The sequence below is a fragment of the Ranitomeya variabilis genome, chromosome 3 (assembly GCF_051348905.1).
Source record: "Ranitomeya variabilis isolate aRanVar5 chromosome 3, aRanVar5.hap1, whole genome shotgun sequence".
Classification (NCBI taxonomy): domain Eukaryota; kingdom Metazoa; phylum Chordata; class Amphibia; order Anura; family Dendrobatidae; genus Ranitomeya; species Ranitomeya variabilis.
In genome coordinates, this window is record NC_135234.1 from 337,895,846 (window position 1) to 337,914,756 (window position 18,911).

Here is an 18,911-nt window from a genome sequence, read left to right on the forward strand (position 1 = left end):
CAAATTATTTTCTTCTTTAGCAGTATACTAAAATATAAAAACAAAAATTAGTACGGTAATATTAATTTATACTCTTGCATCTATTACACAAAGTTTATCTGTGCATACTGAGATACCCTTGAGCACAATCTGGAATAGTACGTATATGACTACAATAATCATAACTATATGTATAATGCTCTGCATAATTCCAGCAACCCACCCACCGATTCCTCTGAACCAGTTGGCTGGGTTAAGAAAAGAAAAGGTATCTGACCACCAGCTATCCTTATTCTGGTCATTATCTTTGTCATACTGATCTCTGAGTCGTTGTACGTCCTTTAATTTAAATGTCATACTCATCAGATTCATTACAAACCAGGTTCCCCGGTTTGCTTGTACAATCGCTTGCATTACCTTGAGGGAACAACTCAGAATGTTCCCAATTTCTATTATGTATGTATCTTTCCAATACTACAGGTTTGAAAGCATCAGAGGGATCGGCGGTTGTACTGAAACTGAGCTGTAGATTTTCTGTGGGGACCTGTCCTAAATTAGTTAATCCAGTCTTATTCCTAGGTACCCATTTTCCTCCCCTGAATGCTAAATATTGTAGATGTGTATTACTCCCTGAGAGATTACCCTGCCACCAAGGAAATTCTACCCATCCCACAATTGGTATGGCGATTGTAGTATTCCACAGCCTAGCATTACCAGTTTGGTTATTGGCCAGTTTGTCCGAACAATTAGGCCAAGCGAATATTTCTTCTGCTGATACGGGAACTGCTAGAAAAGGTATACTTGTGGCTGATACCGGTGAATGGGTACAGATCCAACAATCTGTCAGGGTTTGTGTATTGTTTAACAAGTCATGCACTAATTTTCTATGATGTTGTACGAATCTATTGTTCAAAGGGGTTAGAGAATTTAGTCTTTCCCATGCCTTTGTCGTGGTTAATACTATTAACATCAATATCATGAGTTTATACTGCTTTTTTTGCAATGGCTTGCATGTATCCATGATGCCTTTCCTTCAAGCTTGACTGATGTAGGTGTTGTCAACAGGACTTGGAAGGGTCCGTCAAACCTTGGTTCTAGAGCCTTTCTGGTGTGTCTTTTTACATAGACTTGATCACCTGGTTCCAACTTGTGACTTCCTTCAATGTTGTCAGGATCTGGAAGGGAAGCAAAAACTTGTGCATGCACCTTAGTTAATTGTTTCTGAAGATTTTGCACATAAGAAGTCAATGACTCAATATTTAACACAAGTTGCTGTGGAAAATAACATCCTAAATTGGCAGTCCTACCAAACAAAATTTCATATGGAGACAGTTTAGTCTTACCCCTTGGGGTATTGCGTATTGAGTAAAGGGCCAGTGGAAGGCATTCTGTCCAAGGCTTTCCTGTTTCAGCCATGGCTTTCTGTATTTTTAATTTTAAAGTTCCATTCATGCGTTCCACCTTACCAGAACTTTGAGGATGATACGGAGTGTGTAACTGACTTTCAACACCCAACATTTTCAGTACATTTTGAAATATTTCTCCAGTGAAATGAGTACCAGTGAAATGAGTACCCCTATCTGACTCGATCACTTCAGGGAGACCGTAACGGGGTATCAGTTCGGCAACTAGCTTTACAGCAGTGTTTTTAGCTGAAGCCTTCCGAACTGGATAGGCCTCTGGCCACCCTGAGAACATGTCCACACACACCAACACATACTCATACCCATTACTTTTTGGCAGCTGGATAAAGTCTATTTGTAATCGCTGAAACGGATAGAGAGGTCGGACGTGGTGCTTCATAGGGGTCTTTGTCGTCTGTCCGGGATTATGTGCCAGGCATATAGCGCATGCAGCACAATAGTCTCTTGCATAGTTGCCAAAACCTGGAGCCAACCAGACTTGCTTTGCCAGTAGTGTCATTGCATTTGCAGACACATGAGTAGGGTGGTGTAGTCCACCAACTACAATCGGGTACCAGGCTCTAGGTAGACATATTAGTCCATCTTTCTTCCAAATTCCTGCTTGTTCTTCTGCCCCTTCCTTTTTCCACCTGTCCCTCTCCTCTTCTCCTGCATCTTCCTGTGCTTGTCTCAGTCTATCTTCAGTATTTTCTGTGAGGTTTACAGTATGAACCTGTCGTAAGGGTTTGACTGCCGCTGCTTTGGCTGCTTTATCAGCCCTATCATTTCCCCTAGATTCCCTAGTGTCGAGTCTCACATGTGCAGCTACCTTAATTACTGCTACTTCTTTTGTTTCTTGTGCAGCCTCTAAGATCTGTTTGATCAAAGAAGCATGTTTTACAGGTTGTCCTGATGCTGTCATGTAACCTCTAGCTCTCCAGATTACTCCAAAGTCAAACACAATACCATGTGCATACCTAGAATCAGTGTATATATTAGCTGTCTGATTCTCAGCTATTTTTAGCGCTTCAATCAATGCTGTTAGTTCTGCTTCTTGTGCAGACTGTTTTGGTGGAAGTGGTTCTGCTTTGAGAGTTTCAGATTCTGACACAACTGCATACCCTGTATGAAAGTTACCTGTGTCATCTGCAAACCTACTACCGTCTATAAACAGCTCTAAATCTGGATTTTGAAGTGGTGTTTCGGATACATTGGGTAAGCCTGCTGTTTCTTGTAAAATGAGCTCTGTACAATCATGTGTGTCTGTAGGGAAAAAATTTGCGTGTGAATCAGTGTCCTTATTCCCCCCTTCAGACTCGAGAGGTAGCAGTGTTGCTAAATTAAGAGTCTGAAGCCTTGCAAATGTGATAGTAGAGGGGAGCAGCAAAGAACACTGTAGCCGCAAATGTCTGGCCATGGAAATGTGTTTTGGTTGGACCTGGTTTAATATCCCATAAACATCATGTGTAGTTTGAACTGTGAGTGGATGCTCTAGGACAATTTCTGATGCTTTGTCCAACAATAGTGAGACAGCAACAACTACACGTACACAGGTTGGCGCTGCTCTAGCTACGGGATCTAACCTTGCTGAAAGATATGCAATTGGTCTTTGTTTCCCTGCATGCTTCTGGGTAAGAACTCCTGTAGCATGGGAATCAACTTCTGCAGCCATAAGCTGAAATGGTTTGGTGTAGTCTGGTAGCCCTAACGCTGGAGCTGAAACAAGGGCATCTTTTAATTGTTGGAACGAAATCTGACCTTCTTTTGTCAACAAATAAGGTTCACTTTTTACACAGTCATACAGTGGTTGCATTAGTTGACTGGCATGTATAATCCATTGTCTACAATGAGACACTATTCCTAAAAATGCTCGTAGCTGTTTATGATTTCTAGGCTCATTCATCTGTCTTATTGCTTCAGTTCTTTGAGGTGTAAGATGCTTTTTACCTTGAGAAATGCAATGACCTAGAAAGACCACTTTGATCTGACAAACTTGTAGCTTTTGTCTATTCACTTTACACCCTTCTTTTTCTGGAAAACATAGTAAACTCACAGTGGACCTTTCTGCGGTTTCTAGATCTGGGCAGCAAAGTAGTATGTCATCCACATACTGTAAAATTACTACCTGTGGTTCAGGTTCAAACCTCTGAAGGACTGTTTGTAGGGCATTTGAATAAAGAGTAGGGGAGTGTATCATTCCCTGTGGAAGGCGTGTCCACGCCAACTGTTTGCCCTTAAATGTAAATGCAAACAAATGCCAACTATCTTGGTGTAAAGGAACCGAGAAAAATGCATTTGAAAGATCTATTACAGTAAACACTTGAGAACTGGCTGGTATCTGTGATAGTAACGTATGAGGATTGGGTACAACTGGGGTGATTGGATCTAGAACTTTGTTTATTTCTCTTAGATCATGTACCATACGATATTTGGGCATAGAACCCTTATCAAGAGTTCTCTTCTTGACTGGATACAGAGGAGTGTTAGCAGGTGATTGTATCTCTACCAAAACTCCTTTCTCTCTGTATCCCTCTATCTGTTTTGTAATTGCTAATTCCTGCTGGGCACTCACAGGGTATTGTCTGAGCTGTGGGAGAACAGTTCCTGGTTGCACAGATAATTTTACAGGAGAGATATGCAATAATCCCACATCAGTGTCACCCTGTGCCCACAGTGTTTCTGGGACCGTTGAGAGGTCTAGATCTGTGGTGTACTCTTTTTCTTCAGTATAATCCTCAAAAGCCTGAATTCTGACATATTGTTCTAATGATTCTGCATCATCAGGGATAGTCAGCATAACTGTGCCATCTTCCCTAAAATTGATGTTAGCTTCTAATTTCTTTAGTACATCAGTTCCTAACAGACATGTTGGGGCACCTCTGGCATACAAAAATCTGGATGCAAAACATTTAGGTCCTAATGAGACCTCTAGGGGCACAGTATATGGCAGTGTTCGAATTACCCCATCATAACCCTCAGCAAAAGTTGTTTGTTCTGAAATATCTTCCGGATTCGGAAGAAAATCTTGATTCAAAATTGAGGAAGTTGCACCTGTATCTATCAAAAATGGAATCTCTCTCCCCCCCACATTCACCTGTATCATAGGTCTTCTAGCTGGTAGGGAAGTTTGTAACACATCGAGTCAATCTGAATCTGGTATGGAACCATCTATGATGGTAGATTTCTGCTGGTTGTCCGTTTGGGGAGGGTTATTTCTGGGAACAAATTTGCCTGACTTTATATCTGCCAACTTCTTCCTGCACTCTCTTTGGAAATGACCTGGCTTTTTACAGTAGTGGCAAGGAAAATTGTGTCTCACTCTTCCTCCTGTATTAGCTTGTGCTATTCTAACAGGCTTACGATTCTCTCTCATATTCATGGCTATTCCTAAACATCGTTGTTTCACAATATTTGGTTGTTCAATTGTTCTCCAATCTGGAGTAGAGGATTTAAATTTTTCTCTGATTTTCGGATCTAGCCCCTCTATTAATTGTTTTGTAAAAAGTCTCCTTACTGAAGCATCAGTCAAATCCAATCCTTCATCCCTAAAGCTATTTTCTAGTTCTTGACTATATTCTTCAATACTTTGCCCAAATTTCTGCATAATCACACCCGTAGATCCCCTTTCCCTCTGTTTTCCTCTCATGAAAATTATTAATGCCTCTGTGAACTGGGTACCTGATGCTTCTGTCTGTAAGGCACCCCCTTCTGCCACTGGTCTATTGGGCTGTAGGTGTGTCAATAATTCCTGAAAAAGTCCGGGGGACATTTTCATTCTACATAATTCTTCCCCGTCCGCCCAGACCCCAGCATGAGTCTGCATGATTTGTTGTATATACTGCGCAAATCGGATAGGATATTGAGTGGGATCAGGCGCATTATGCAGGAGGGACATACCCTCAGCAGGGGACCAAGGAAAGTATTGTCTGGTCTGATGATATCTGGTGTTCATTACCCCGTCAGCACCAGGTTCCCTAAAGGGTCTTGGTACTACCCTAACAGGGGCAAGTACAGCGCCATATCTAGGTGTACCACAGGCTAGGCAATCATTTCTCCAATCTGGATTTTGTTGTCCACAGTGTGAACATTCCCATCCTCCTACCCCACCAAGATTGGGATACAAGGCTGGAAATTGTTTTCCTCCTTCTGCTCTTCCAGATGGTACAAATGATTGGGCTTTTGGATCTAGGTAAGGTGACGGGATTATGTCACAACTTTTTCCCTTCCCCATGATCCATTTGGAAGTGTCTGGATCGTACTTCCAATTCTCCTCTTTAGCTGTTTTTGAGACCTCTATCATACAGTGTATGATTTCTTCCCACCCATTGTCTTTGATAATTCCACCTCGTTCTTTACTCAGTTTTTCCCATTCTGTACTGAACATAAGTGCTTCTGAAATTCCCAATTTTTCTCTTACCCTCCTAATCTGCCTTCTGACTATCTTTCCACATCTTTCCTGTATGATATCTGCTGCTTCCACTTGTCCTAAGACGGTTTTTGTCTGTTTATTTCCCATTTTTCTTTTCAATATTAGCTATGACTACCCTAGGTGACGTTTGGACAACCACTTCCTCTGTTGGTGGCGTCTCGTTGCCTTCTCTCCTAGGGAGCTAAAATATTGAAAGGCTTGTCTGCTCCATTTCTTCTAATATGCAGGACGTACTTAAGTGCTATTATGCACGCAAACAGACCCAGCAACACCATACAGATCACAAAACTTTCTGTGTCAGTTAGCATACTTGTCCCAGGCTCATGAAACCGCGTCCTGGGCTCATTCTATCAAACCTTATCCAGAAATGAAGAAGGTTAAGCACTTAATGAGAGTCAAGCATGGGCGGAGGTCTCCCAGAAGGACGCAACCACATGACCCAGTTAGGCTGACTTCCGTGTATAAGGCTTATACCCCAACTATTTCGGCTTATTTTTCTACGCACTTTTGCTCTTCTTTCACAACATACCACAACCTTCACACTGTTCACACACTGCCAGGGACAGGACTCATAAATCTATACAATATGGTAACCCGAGTTTTATAGGTATCTACTCACTACTAGACTAACCCAGCGTGACACGGCTCATAGAGATCTTTCGGATAATACAGGGCAGATAAAAGAGAACTAATAATGTCTCTTACCTGGCCAGGTTTTTCAGTTCATTTGCCGTCCATTATCCCAGATCTCCGTTGTCCGTATCCGCAGGTAAATCTCGAGCAAATACTCTCACCTCAGGTCCCTGTTCGGTGCGCCAAAGTAATGTTAAGTCCTTCTCAGTCCCTGGCTTACTAGAGGTAGGGATCCGAGTGAAATGACACGCAGCACAAAAGGTTGTGTGATCATATACAGGGGAAGCCCAGGAGCACGTCTGACTCACTGGGCTCTACCCCCTCCTTTTATATAGAAAAAAAGTTAAACATTTTACAGACATGCGTACAAGCGCTCATATTTCACATCCTTATACAATAACAGCCTATACTAGAGATAAGGTTCAGCTTGGTATGTAGGTAAAAGGTTACAATAGTCAAGAAGGAATGCGTCCATAAAAGGAAATGTCAACTTTGCTTAAGTTTACTGAAATAAGCCAGATGTCTCAGGAGAAAGACACAATGGATTCTTTCAGTCTGATCTCCACAGGAAGCCTAGTGTAGAAGGCAAATGCAAATCAGGCTGGTCACTCCCCTAGACACTAGATTTCTTATGACTGTCCTATCATATCTCAACAAAAATTGTTACTATTTTTAGTGTCGGAAAAGCACATAGACAGCTGTACCACTATTTCCTTAGGTGGATATGTGCTCTCTGAAGTTTTGAAACTTGATTTAGGCTGTGTGCCCACGTTGCGTTTTTATGCGTATCTGCCGCGTTTTTTGCCGCAGCGGAAACCCTTTAAAACGCTTAAACGCATTCCCATGCAATCCTATGGGATTCCGCAGTTGCTGCGGAATCGCATAGCGGTAAAATCCGCAGCATGTTCATTATTTCTACGGAATCGCGGCGATTCTGCCTCCATAGGATGGCATTGAAACGCTCACTTTACGCATGGGACTATGCCCACCATGCGTAAAGTGAGCGCTTCACGTGTGGATGGTACCCAGGGTCTGGAGGAGAGGACACTCTCCTCCAGGCCCTGGGTAGCATATTTCTGTAAAGAAGAAAAAAAATAAAAAATATGGATATACTTACCATCTGATGGCCCCCGGAGTCCTCCCGGCTCTCAGCGGTACACACGGTGGCTTCCGTTCCCAGGGATGCATTGCACGAATCACCTCAGATGACATTGCAGTCACGCAACCGTGACGTCAGAAAGGTCCTTCGCGCAAAGCATCCCTGGGAACGGAACGTACTGGGAGCGCCACTGAGGAGATCGAGGGCGTCGGAAGGTGAGAATAACCATATTTTTATTTTTTTTAATTATTTTTAACTTTCTATCTTTTACTATTGATGCTGCATAGGCAGCATCAAGAGTAAAAAGTTTGTCACAACTGTCAAGCACTATGCTTCACAAGTGTGACCAACCTGTCAATCACTTTTCCAAGTGATGCTTCAAATCGCTTGGAAAACGCAAGCATTCTGCAAGCTAAAAACGCTTGTGTATTGCAGGAAAACACATTTGAATTCCGCATGCGTTTTACCCACGGCAGGGAGTTGCGGAAATGCTGCTGACATTTCCGCAGCATTTCTGCAACGTGGGCACATAGCCTTAATGTATCTCTGTGTGACTTTCATGCTCCTGTTCCATAGGGAGCACATGGATGCACACATTATCCTGTTTAGCATATAAATGGTGACCACTGCCAAGGTGTCCAGTAATTGGCACAGGTTCTGCCACTGCTTTGTGATTCCACTTTTCTTTACTACATGATTTTTTTTTCTCTACTTTGTCACTAGGGAGGTTGTTGATTCCATGGTCCAGCATTTCAAAGTCACCATATTTGGTGACCGTCGACCAGTGTACGATGGCAAAAGAAGCCTGTACACCGCCAACCCACTGCCTGTAGCATCTACCGGGGTGAGTCCCTGTTCCGTCATTTTGTCATACAAGTAGTCTGACAGCAATTTGTGTTTGCTAAGAAGTTTCAATCACATTGGATATTTTCATAAGCCACATGATGAGGTGATACTTGTTATTGCATTCGTTATCATGTAATGAGGAGCCTAGAAGAAGTCAAACAAGTCTAAACACCCATTGACTCATCGCTTCAGTAAAGTGTGATTTATTGTAACTCCACCTCTAAGTCTAAAAAGGCATTGATGGGTTTTCCTTTCTAGCTAGCATTTTGTGATGACAATATCTGTCTGGTCCACTATACGTCCTGTCGCTGACCTCCATGTTGTTTTAGATCCAATTTGTTTTGATAAAACAGCTTCTTCACATTAATAACACAAACCACATACAAGTCGTTTACATAATTAAGTTAAATTAAGTTAATGCAGTTGTCCAAAAATCATTTTTTTTTCCTCCAAATGTCCAGAAATGTACAATTTATTCAGTCGCCATGACAGCACAACGAGAGAGGGGATCCGCCCTTCAGGGACAGGAAACCTCAGGCATAAAAAGGGCGGCACCTCACTCCCCCGCCAGTTGGTTTCCTGTCCCTGACGGGGAACCTCTTCAGGCAGACCCTATGAAGAGGGTTGAAGATTTAAAGAAGAGATCCCACGTCTGACAGACCGATGCAGGTAGCGGGGGTCCCCTACCTCGGTCTGATCAGGTTGTGGAAGCACCACACGGCAGGGGCACTGTCTGTGTCGGTGACAGCAGAGAGAAGCGGCCTCTGGGGGTAGCCGACTTCTATTGTGGGCCGCATGTACCTGGTGAGTATTGGGGCTGCTTTTCTGGGGTCGTGCCTGCCGGTGCCTCAGGGGATCTGTGCGCTATTCCACGGGCGCGCTGTCTACTCCGGGCGGTACTGGCGTCTCCTCGCGCGTGTCGGCCGGCGTTGCTGCAGTCGCAACCGGAAGTGACGTTTCCGGATGTTGCGACGGGCGGCACGGCTTGATGACGCGACGGGGCATGCGCAGTAGTGCCGTCCCCGAGTAATGGCGGCGCCCTGTCGTCCGGATGGCGCCGGATCTCAGGGGCGTTGCGGGGGGGCCCTGGGGAGCGTGCCCTATTTGCACTTAGTGCAATTCGCACCACCTGGATTCCCTGCTGTCCCCCATCAGGGGGTGGTACCGTGGGGGTTTATTAAGGAGCTCGTGTGAGCTGCAAGCTGCTCCTGATTCTTCATTTCTGCAATGGATTCGTCGGACGGAGCATCGCGGCGGCAGCAGCAGCAGCAGCAGCAGCAGCATGAATTGGAAGAGCCTCGGGTCAGCTCCCAGCAGCGGTCTAGTGGCAGTAGTCGCGCTGGTGGAGCTAGATCGGCTCAGAGATCATCAAAGTCCTCAGGCCGTAAGGAACCTCCGGCTGATAAGGACCCCCCAATTACGGTACCATTCGCTACAGGGACGGGTAAGTGAGCTACGTGAAAGTATGCCTTCTGATTGCTGTCCCTCCTTGTATTCCCTCTCTCCTTATTAGGGGAGAAAATGTACCTCCAAATCCAAGCATAGGGAGTGCGCCATATGTACGGAGCCACTTCCAGAGGGACATAAAAAGAAGCTGTGCAAATCCTGCATACAGCATCTATTGGAGGAGGAGGCCCCTGACCTAACGTCTACTCTTAGGGACCTGGTTAGACAGGAGGTCAGAGATTCCATGAATTCCAGCTCTCAAAAAAAGGTCACCAAAAGAAAGAAAGAAATTTCATCCCCAGTGTCAGATGTGGATTCTGAGTCAGGCGGTGTGAGCTCGGATTCACTTCCGTCTTCATCATCCTCTGAAGGAATAGAGTCCAGCCGAGCCTGTCTGTCGCTAGATAGGGTTAATCATCTAGTGAAAGCTGTTAACAACACCATGGGGATTGAGGAAACTCAGTCTGAAAGTTCTATTCAGGACATCATGTTTAAAGGCATAGACCGTAAATCCAAAAGGTTTTTTCCGGTAGTAGAAAAAATCAAGTCGCTGATTACGAAGGAGTGGAAAAAGCCCGAAAGGAAGGGGTCACTACCACCAGCTTTCAAAAGAAGGTATCCTTTTGAGGAAGAGGCTTCGTCTTCTTGGGACAAGGTCCCAAAATTGGATGCTGCGGTGGCCAAGGCGTGCAAAAAATCGTCTCTCCCATTTGAGGATTTAGGCAACTTGAAAGACCCGCTTGATAGGAAAGCTGATGTGTTCCTTAAAGGAGCTTGGGAGACATCTGCGGGATCTCTGAGACCAGCAATTGCGGCCACCTGCACGGCCCGGTCGTTGATGGTGTGGCTAGGCCACCTGGAAGACCAACTTAAAGATAAAACTCCTAGAAGTGAGATCCTGTCATCTATGTCCATAATTCAGGATGCGGCAGCCTTCCTTTCCGATGCATCAGCGGATTCCGTCAGGCTGGCCGCAAGATCCTCAGCCTTATCCAATGCAGCCCGCAGAGCACTCTGGATAAATTGTTGGCCAGAAGATTTGCAGGCCAGGTCAAAATTATGTGGCATCCCCTGTGAGGGGGTTCATTTGTTTGGTCCAGTGCTAGATGAGCTGCTTGAGAAGGCTGGTGACAGTAAAAAACGATTCCCTTTTTTGGGGAGACCCTTTTACAGGAAGGATTACACCAGAGGATGGTCTTATCGCCGAAGATCCGAGAGGGAGCCGAATAGAGATTCGACCAGATATTACAACAGCAGACGAAGAGGTAGAGGTTATATGTTTAACTCCTCTCGAGACTCCAAAAAACCTCAATGACGGGCGGACCAGGTGGGTGGTAGGCTTCTAGCCTTCTATCCAGCCTGGTTGAAGATCACCAATAGTCCATGGATCCTCAGTATCATCAAAGAGGGCTTAGAGTTGCAGTTCCATCAGATGCCTCAGGACAAATTCAAATTAACTCCTATCCGTTCTTCTTCCGCAGAACAATTGGCTTTGGAGTCAGAAGTCCATGATCTCCAAAAAAAGGGGGTTCTGATTAAGGTACCCACAGAGGAACGAGGTAAGGGGTTTTACTCCCCTTTATTCCTGATTAAAAAGCCAGATGGGTCGTATCGCACCATCATCAACCTTAAAGGCCTGAATGAATTCTTGCTGATCCCATCCTTTAAAATGGAATCTGTGAAAACAGCAATAAAGCTACTTTTTCACAATTGCTTTATGGTCGTCTTAGATCTGAAAGACGCCTATTACCATGTCCCAATACATGTAAATCATCAGCGCTTTCTCAGGGTGGCGGTTTCTCTTGCCGGCACGGTACAGCACTTTCAGTATCGAGCACTCCCTTTTGGTGTTGCAGTTGCACCCCGGGTTTTCACTAAAATCATGGTAGAGGTTATGGCACACCTTCACGAACAAAACATACTAATAATTCCATACTTAGATGACTTGTTAATTGTGGGACGTTCAGAGTCACACTGTAAAGACCAGTTGGGAAAAGTGATGACAGCATTACATGGCTTAGGATGGGTTATTAATCTCAGAAAATCGCGTCTTCAGCCCGTAACATCACAGGAGTTTTTGGGTCTTATTGTGGACTCGGTTCAGCAGGAATGTCGCCTGCCGGACTCGAAAGTCCACAGTATTCACCGACTGGTCACCAGAGCGATTAATAATCCTGTAATCTCCTTAAGGGGGGCGATGTCACTTTTGGGTTCTCTTACTTCGTGTTTTCCGGCAGTACTCTGGGCACAATTTCACACTAGGACTCTGCAGTGGGATGTGCTACATAATTTTCGTCGGCTGGGCGCTAGCCTAGATAACAAATTTTCTCTATCGGTTGAGGCCACTGATTCACTAGTTTGGTGGACACACATTCCAAATCTTCGTCGAGGAGTACCCTGGTCAAATCGGGTCACGCGAGTAGTGACAACTGATGCTAGCCCCACGGGTTGGGGGGCTCACTGGGAAGATAATTGCGTGCAGGGATTGTGGTCCCAGCCTGAGCGAGCGTCATCCTCCAATCTAAAAGAATTGTTGGCGGTAGAACGTGCCTTAAACGAGTTTCTTATACCTCTACAGGGTAGACATGTCAGACTACTCTCTGACAACCAAGTGACCGTTGCCTATATTAACCACCAGGGAGGTACGCGGTCTAGATCATTAATGGATGTTGCAAATCGTATTTTTCAGATGGCCGAGAATCACCTGCTCTCCCTTACAGCGCTCCACATAAAGGGAAAACTAAATACCAGGGCCGATTATTTAAGCCGCAACGAGCTCAAACAAGGGGACTGGTCTCTGAAACCGGCTGTCTTCAACCAGATCGTACAGTTATGGGGATGTCCGGAAATAGATCTCTTTGCCAATCGTGGAAACAGAAAACTACATCACTTCTGTTCCCTAAGTCCAGGGGACAACCCATACGCAGTCGATGCTCTCTCAATCTCCTGGAACTTCAGGCTCGCCTATGCTTTTCCCCCTCTAAATCTGATTCCTTTAGTTCTGAGGAAAATTCGGGAAGACAGGGCCCGAGTGATTCTGATAGCCCCGTTCTGGCCCAGAAGATCGTGGTTCCCATGGCTGAGAAACATGTCCATTTCCCAGCCATGGATCCTACCAGAGATACCAGACCTCCTCTCCCAGGGTCCAGTCCTACACCCACGAGTAACCAACTTACACCTAACAGCGTGGAATTTGAGAGGTCACTTCTGAAGGGGAAGGGATTCTCTAAAAATCTTATCAATACACTGCTAAAAAGTAGGAAAACCTCCACGACTAACATCTATGTCAGGGTCTGGAGAAGATTCCTTTCAAGTTCGGGGGCACAAATTGATCAAAAACCTAATATTACGCAAATTTTAGAATTTTTACAAAGGGGCCTAGAGATGGGTTTAGCCACCAGTACCCTCAGAGTTCAGGTTTCAGCCCTGGGGGCGCTATATAATACTGACTTAGCCAATAATCACTGGATATCTAGATTCTTCAAAGGTGTTACCAGATCCAGACCAGTTATTAAACAAAGAATAGTCCCATGGGACCTAAATCTCGTGCTTTCAGCTCTAACACAAGCCCCGTTCGAACCTATTGATACTGTTCCAATTAAAATCCTGTCGGTCAAAACAGCCCTCTTAGTTGCCCTCACGTCTGCGAGAAGGGTTAGTGACCTACAAGCATTGTCGAGACAGCCTCCATATATGCAGTTTAGGGAAGATAGAGTGATTATGAGACCTGACCCCCTTTATCTTCCAAAGGTTGCCTCAAAATTTAATAGATCCCAAGAGGTGGTCCTACCTTCTTTCTGTTCTAATCCCTCTAATGATAAGGAACATCGGTTTCATTGTTTAGACGTACGTAGGTGTCTTCTCAGATACATTTCAGTAACAGACACCTGGAAAAAAGATCACTCCTTATTTGTATCCTACCAGGGAGTTAGGAAAGGGCTTAGAGTATCGAAAAATACACTATCCAGATGGATTAGGGAGGCGATATCTCTTGCTTATACCGCAGGTGGCATGGAAATTCCGGAAGGTATAAAGGCTCATTCCACTCGAGCGGTAGCCACATCCTGGGCTGAGAGAGCTGACGTGTCGATTGAAGACATTTGTAAGGCGGCCACATGGTCTTCTCCATCCACCTTTCTTAAGCACTATAGATTAGATCTAGGTGACTCCTCCGACCTCACATTCGGGAGAAGGGTGCTGGAGGCAGTAGTCCCTCCCTAGTCACTTTTTAACTTCTCTGAAAGTCTCTCGTTGTGCTGTCATGGCGACTGAATAAATACGTACGCTACTTACCTGGTAGCAGTGTTTTTTCAGGAGCCATGACAGCACCCTTATATTCCCTACCCTTTTCTTTATTGGGATCGACACTTCCTGTAGTAATTCCTAAGTTTACTCACTGGGTGAATTGTACCATATTTAATATTGTTGTGTATTACTAACCTAAAAGGTCCGCTTGTACTCTGTAAACCAACTGGCGGGGGAGTGAGGTGCCGCCCTTTTTATGCCTGAGGTTTCCTGTCCCTGAAGGGCGGATCCCCTCTCTCGTTGTGCTGTCATGGCTCCTGAAAAAACACTGCTACCAGGTAAGTAGCGTACGTATTTGCAAGTGGATTCTGTGGTTCTGCTTGTAACAGATGTCACACAGCTGACTGCCATAATGAATACAGAGTATGCGTACAGAGCAGAGAGACCCAGTGATATCTCTATGTGGATACCCAGTGATCTTCTCTGCCTGAATACCCAGTGATCTTCTCTCCGTGGATACCCAGTGATCTTCTCTCTGTGTATACCCAGTGAGCTTCTCTCTGTGGATACCCAGTGAGCTTCTCTCTGTGGATACCCAGTGAGCTTCTCTCTGTGGATACCCAGTGAGCTTCTCTCTGTGGATACCCAGTGAGCTTCTCTCTGTGGATACCCAGTGAGCTTCTCTCTGTGGATACCCAGTGAGCTTCTCTCTGTGGTTACCCAGTGAGCTTCTCTCTGTGGATACTCAGTGATCTTCTCTCTGTGGATACCCAGTGAGCTTCTCTCTGTGGATACCCAGTGAGCTTCTCTCTGTGGATACCCAGTGAGCTTCTCTCTGTGGATACCCAGTGAGCTTCTCTCTGTGGATACCCAGTGAGCTTCTCTCTGTGGATACCCAGTGAGCTTCTCTCTGTGGATACCCAGTGAGCTTCTCTCTGTGGATACCCAGTGATCTTCTCTCTGTGGATACCCAGTGAGCTTCTCTCTGTGGATACCCAGTGAGCTTCTCTCTGTGGATACCCAGTGAGCTTCTCTCTGTGGATACCCAGTGAGCTTCTCTCTGTGGATACCCAGTGAGCTTCTCTCTGTGGATACCCAGTGAGCTTCTCTCTGTGGATACCCAGTGAGCTTCTCTCTGTGGATACCCAGTGAGCTTCTCTCTGTGGATACCCAGTGAGCTTCTCTCTGTGGATACTCAGTGAGCTTCTCTCTGTGGTTACCCAGTGAGCTTCTCTCTGTGGATACCCAGTGAGCTTCTCTCTGTGGATACCCAGTGAGCTTCTCTCTGTGGATACCCAGTGAGCTTCTCTCTGTGGATACCCAGTGAGCTTCTCTCTGTGGATACCCAGTGATCTTCTCTCTGTGGATACCCAGGGATCTTCTCTCTGTGGATACCCAGTGAGCTTCTCTCTGTGGATACCCAGTGAGCTTCTCTCTGTGGATACCCAGGGATCTTCTCTGTGAGGATGCTCCGGGATCTTCTCTGCGAGGATGCTCCGGGATCTTCTCTGCGAGGATGCTCCGGGATCTTCTCTGCGAGGATGCTCCGGGATCTTCTCTGCGAGGATGCTCCGGGATCTTCTCTGCGAGGATGCTCCGGGATCTTCTCTGCGAGGATGCTCCGGGATCTTCTCTGCGAGGATGCTCCGGGATCTTCTCTGCGAGGATGCTCCGGGATCTTCTCTGCGAGGATGCTCCGGGATCTTCTCTGCGAGGATGCTCCGGGATCTTCTCTGCGAGGATGCTCCGGGATCTTCTCTGCGAGGATGCTCCGGGATCTTCTCTGCGAGGATGCTCCGGGATCTTCTCTGCGAGGATGCTCCGGGATCTTCTCTGCGAGGATGCTCCGGGATCTTCTCTGCGAGGATGCTCCGGGATCTTCTCTGCGAGGATGCTCCGGGATCTTCTCTGCGAGGATGCTCCGGGATCTTCGTCGCTGGACAGGAAGAGCCAGAGTATTACAGAAGAATAAGTGGCAGAGTTGTGCATGCTCAGCTAGTGTGTCAAGAACCACAAATAGATTTGTCCAGTAGCAAAAGTGCCTAAAATGCAGAATATAAAAAAAAAAAAAAAAAAAAAAAAAAAAAAATGAAAATATTTAGAAAGAATAATGAGGACCCACTGAAGAATCAATGGTTGAGAATGCACACCATATCTGGCTGTTTTTTCATCAATTTTTTTTTTTACTTTTTCCCGTGGCTAGATTTTGGTTAGATGGTTCAGTGAATATTTTTTGTTGATGAAAATATGTTAACATATTGACATTTAAAAAAAAAAAATGGTGTCTCTAGATTAAATTTCCAAAGTCTCTGAATTGGTTCAGGTTTGGAATTAATCTGTTTTATTATATAGGATAAATAGGAAAGTGTTTTAAATAGGACCTAATAGCGGAGTGCAGTGAGGTAACTGGTCTTTTAAGTAACTTCACATAATTTGAAATGCTCAAATTTCTTTTTTTCTTAGGTGGACTTGGATGTAACATTACCAGGAGAAGGAGGGAAAGATCGTCCCTTCAAGGTCTCCATAAAATTTGTCTCTAGGATAAGCTGGCACCTTTTACATGAAGTACTTACTGGAAGGTCCCTTCCAGAGCCATTGGAACTGGACAAGCCAATAAGCACCAACCCTGTCCATGCTGTTGATGTAGTGTTACGGCATCTGCCATCCATGAAGTAGGTGTGGAGTTGGAAAGGCTATGAGCTAAAATAACGTCTTTCAAAGTGCAAAGCGTTATGTTATGTTTAATGTCATGGGATTTCATTAAATCATGTTTTTTATTTTGTTAGTTCTCCATTGAGCTGTTATCAGAAGCAAATTGGTATAAAGGGGTTGTTCATATAGGAAAGTTGTACAAGAAACCATTCAGCTAGGAGCATGTTCAGGATGCTAATCTATAGCTGGCAGAACTTCTAGATTACATCCTCACATAGTGATGATTGTACAGTGATATATCTTCAAGTGAACATCTCGTGGAGAAGCCAACTGTCGTATCTAGACCAGATTTTCAGTGACTCATTTTGAGCTCCAGGATATATTATGGCTATTGACAATCTTCCTTGAGAAGACAACTGAAATAGACCAATTTAAATGCATTTTTGGTTGGTTGTCTTGAAGAAACTTCATTATTATCATTTTACAAGGCGGCCATATTTGTGGCAGTTAGTAAAGTATGGCCAGAACAGTGGTGGTTGGTCATATTCAATTATAAAGATATTTAGTATGGTCTCATGTCTGCCCAACATTTGTTTGTTCATAGAAAAATGAATTCCTCTTTTTTTTTATCTTTAGGTATACCCCTGTGGGACGTTCCTTCTTCTCTGCTCCAGAAGGCTATGACCACCCTCTGGGAGGGGGAAGAGAAGTCTGGTTTGGATTTCATCAGTCTGTCAGACCTGCCATGTGGAAAATGATGCTTAATATAGATGGTAAGAAGCGGTGACATTATGTACTTTGCTACTAAACTATGTGGTAGCGTTTAGAAGACATAAGTGGCTTTCATACCAGTTTGTACACCATTTAGTACTTTTGGTAAGTTTAATACATTCACTATGGTAAAAAGATTTTGCCATAGTCTAAGTTTATCATTAATGTGTTTAAAGCCACATTTATTCAATGTAAAGATAGTTACAGGCATATAACATATATAAAATAAAGCATACTGGCAGACTGATATAGAAGGGAAGAGGACCATGCTCTCGCAGGCTTACAATCTACATGGTAATGCGAGGAGACAGTAGATCAGGGGGTTGAAGCAACTCCAGTGGTGGTGAGGTAGATTTGAGCATCTCATGGGTTGACCAAGCATAAATTTATGAGATCATTGTTTCTTTGTCCTATCTCTTCTTCGTAACATTTTATCATCGCTTCTTGGTGGTTCTTTTTATAATTTGTGCTTCTATTTCTTCTAATGGCTAAGTTTGCCTCTTTTGTTTTCTGTATTTAGCGTTAGCGGCCCCATTGCAAAGCTAGAAAATCGAGGCTATACATACCACCTCTCCGGTTTGACCAGCCAATCTACTTTGTATGATAAGACCCCAATAATATGCCAGCTACATACAGTAATAGAAATGTTTGCGTGACAGAAGATGGGATACACACATAAAACATGGCGGATCCATCATGGTTTCCCATTCCAGCTTGATGCGTAGATCTGGCCAGTAGATGACAGTGGACGCGAAATGCTGTCCAAGTAGTTTACATCTTTTCTGTGGGCTTTCAGTTTTGTCTCAGATCATGATGACCTTCTTGCTTTTGTTTCTTATCTCTACTTAATGACAGTAATTGCGTTTCCTTTTACCCATTACACCCATAGCAAAGGACAGAATGTTGTAGACGATGAGTGGACAGCATTAATTACTCTCTTAAGGCACTTATGTATGTCCCCGTCATTTGGTTTCCGTAGAGACACAAGTCCTTTATTCTGGAGATTGGAAGAGGATATTTATTCAGTATTCTGCATGTGTGGGTGTCTCTAATATGGAGGGAGCATTGTAGTTTATACATTCTTATTGGGTGCATGGTGCAGTTTAGTCTAGAGTTTGGAGCAACTGTAAAAAAAGGAGAAGGAAAAGCAGTCTTCGAGTATGTATGTGTACATATGTGTGTGTATCTCCCTTGCTCTCTATCTGCTGTGTGAATGCAAATGTATGCAAATAAAGAGTATGATCTAAATTTATATTATACTTTTTGGGGATTTTTTTTGGTGTGAGTCTGGCTAAAGCAGATGAGACGTAGTCCACTGGGCAGGCTGCTTGAGTTTTCTGCAAGACTAATACAGATCTCGCCTACTACGATGTCCGTCAGAGTCTTCCATCACATCCGTCTTTTCCCC

At 44.5% G+C, this 18,911-nt stretch overlaps 1 protein-coding gene across 3 annotated transcripts in view; it reads left to right on the top strand.

The window, feature by feature from the left end:
* Window positions 1-18,911, top strand: part of LOC143815971 (protein argonaute-3) — a 106,289-nt gene that overhangs the window by 45,014 nt on the left and 42,364 nt on the right. For all 3 annotated transcript variants that reach the window (XM_077295819.1, XM_077295820.1, XM_077295818.1), the window contains 3 exons: window positions 8,267-8,387; window positions 16,544-16,752; window positions 17,369-17,505. In XM_077295819.1, the coding sequence (XP_077151934.1) occupies window positions 8,267-8,387; window positions 16,544-16,752; window positions 17,369-17,505 (467 nt within the window). The remainder of the gene's footprint in view (window positions 1-8,266; window positions 8,388-16,543; window positions 16,753-17,368; window positions 17,506-18,911) is intronic.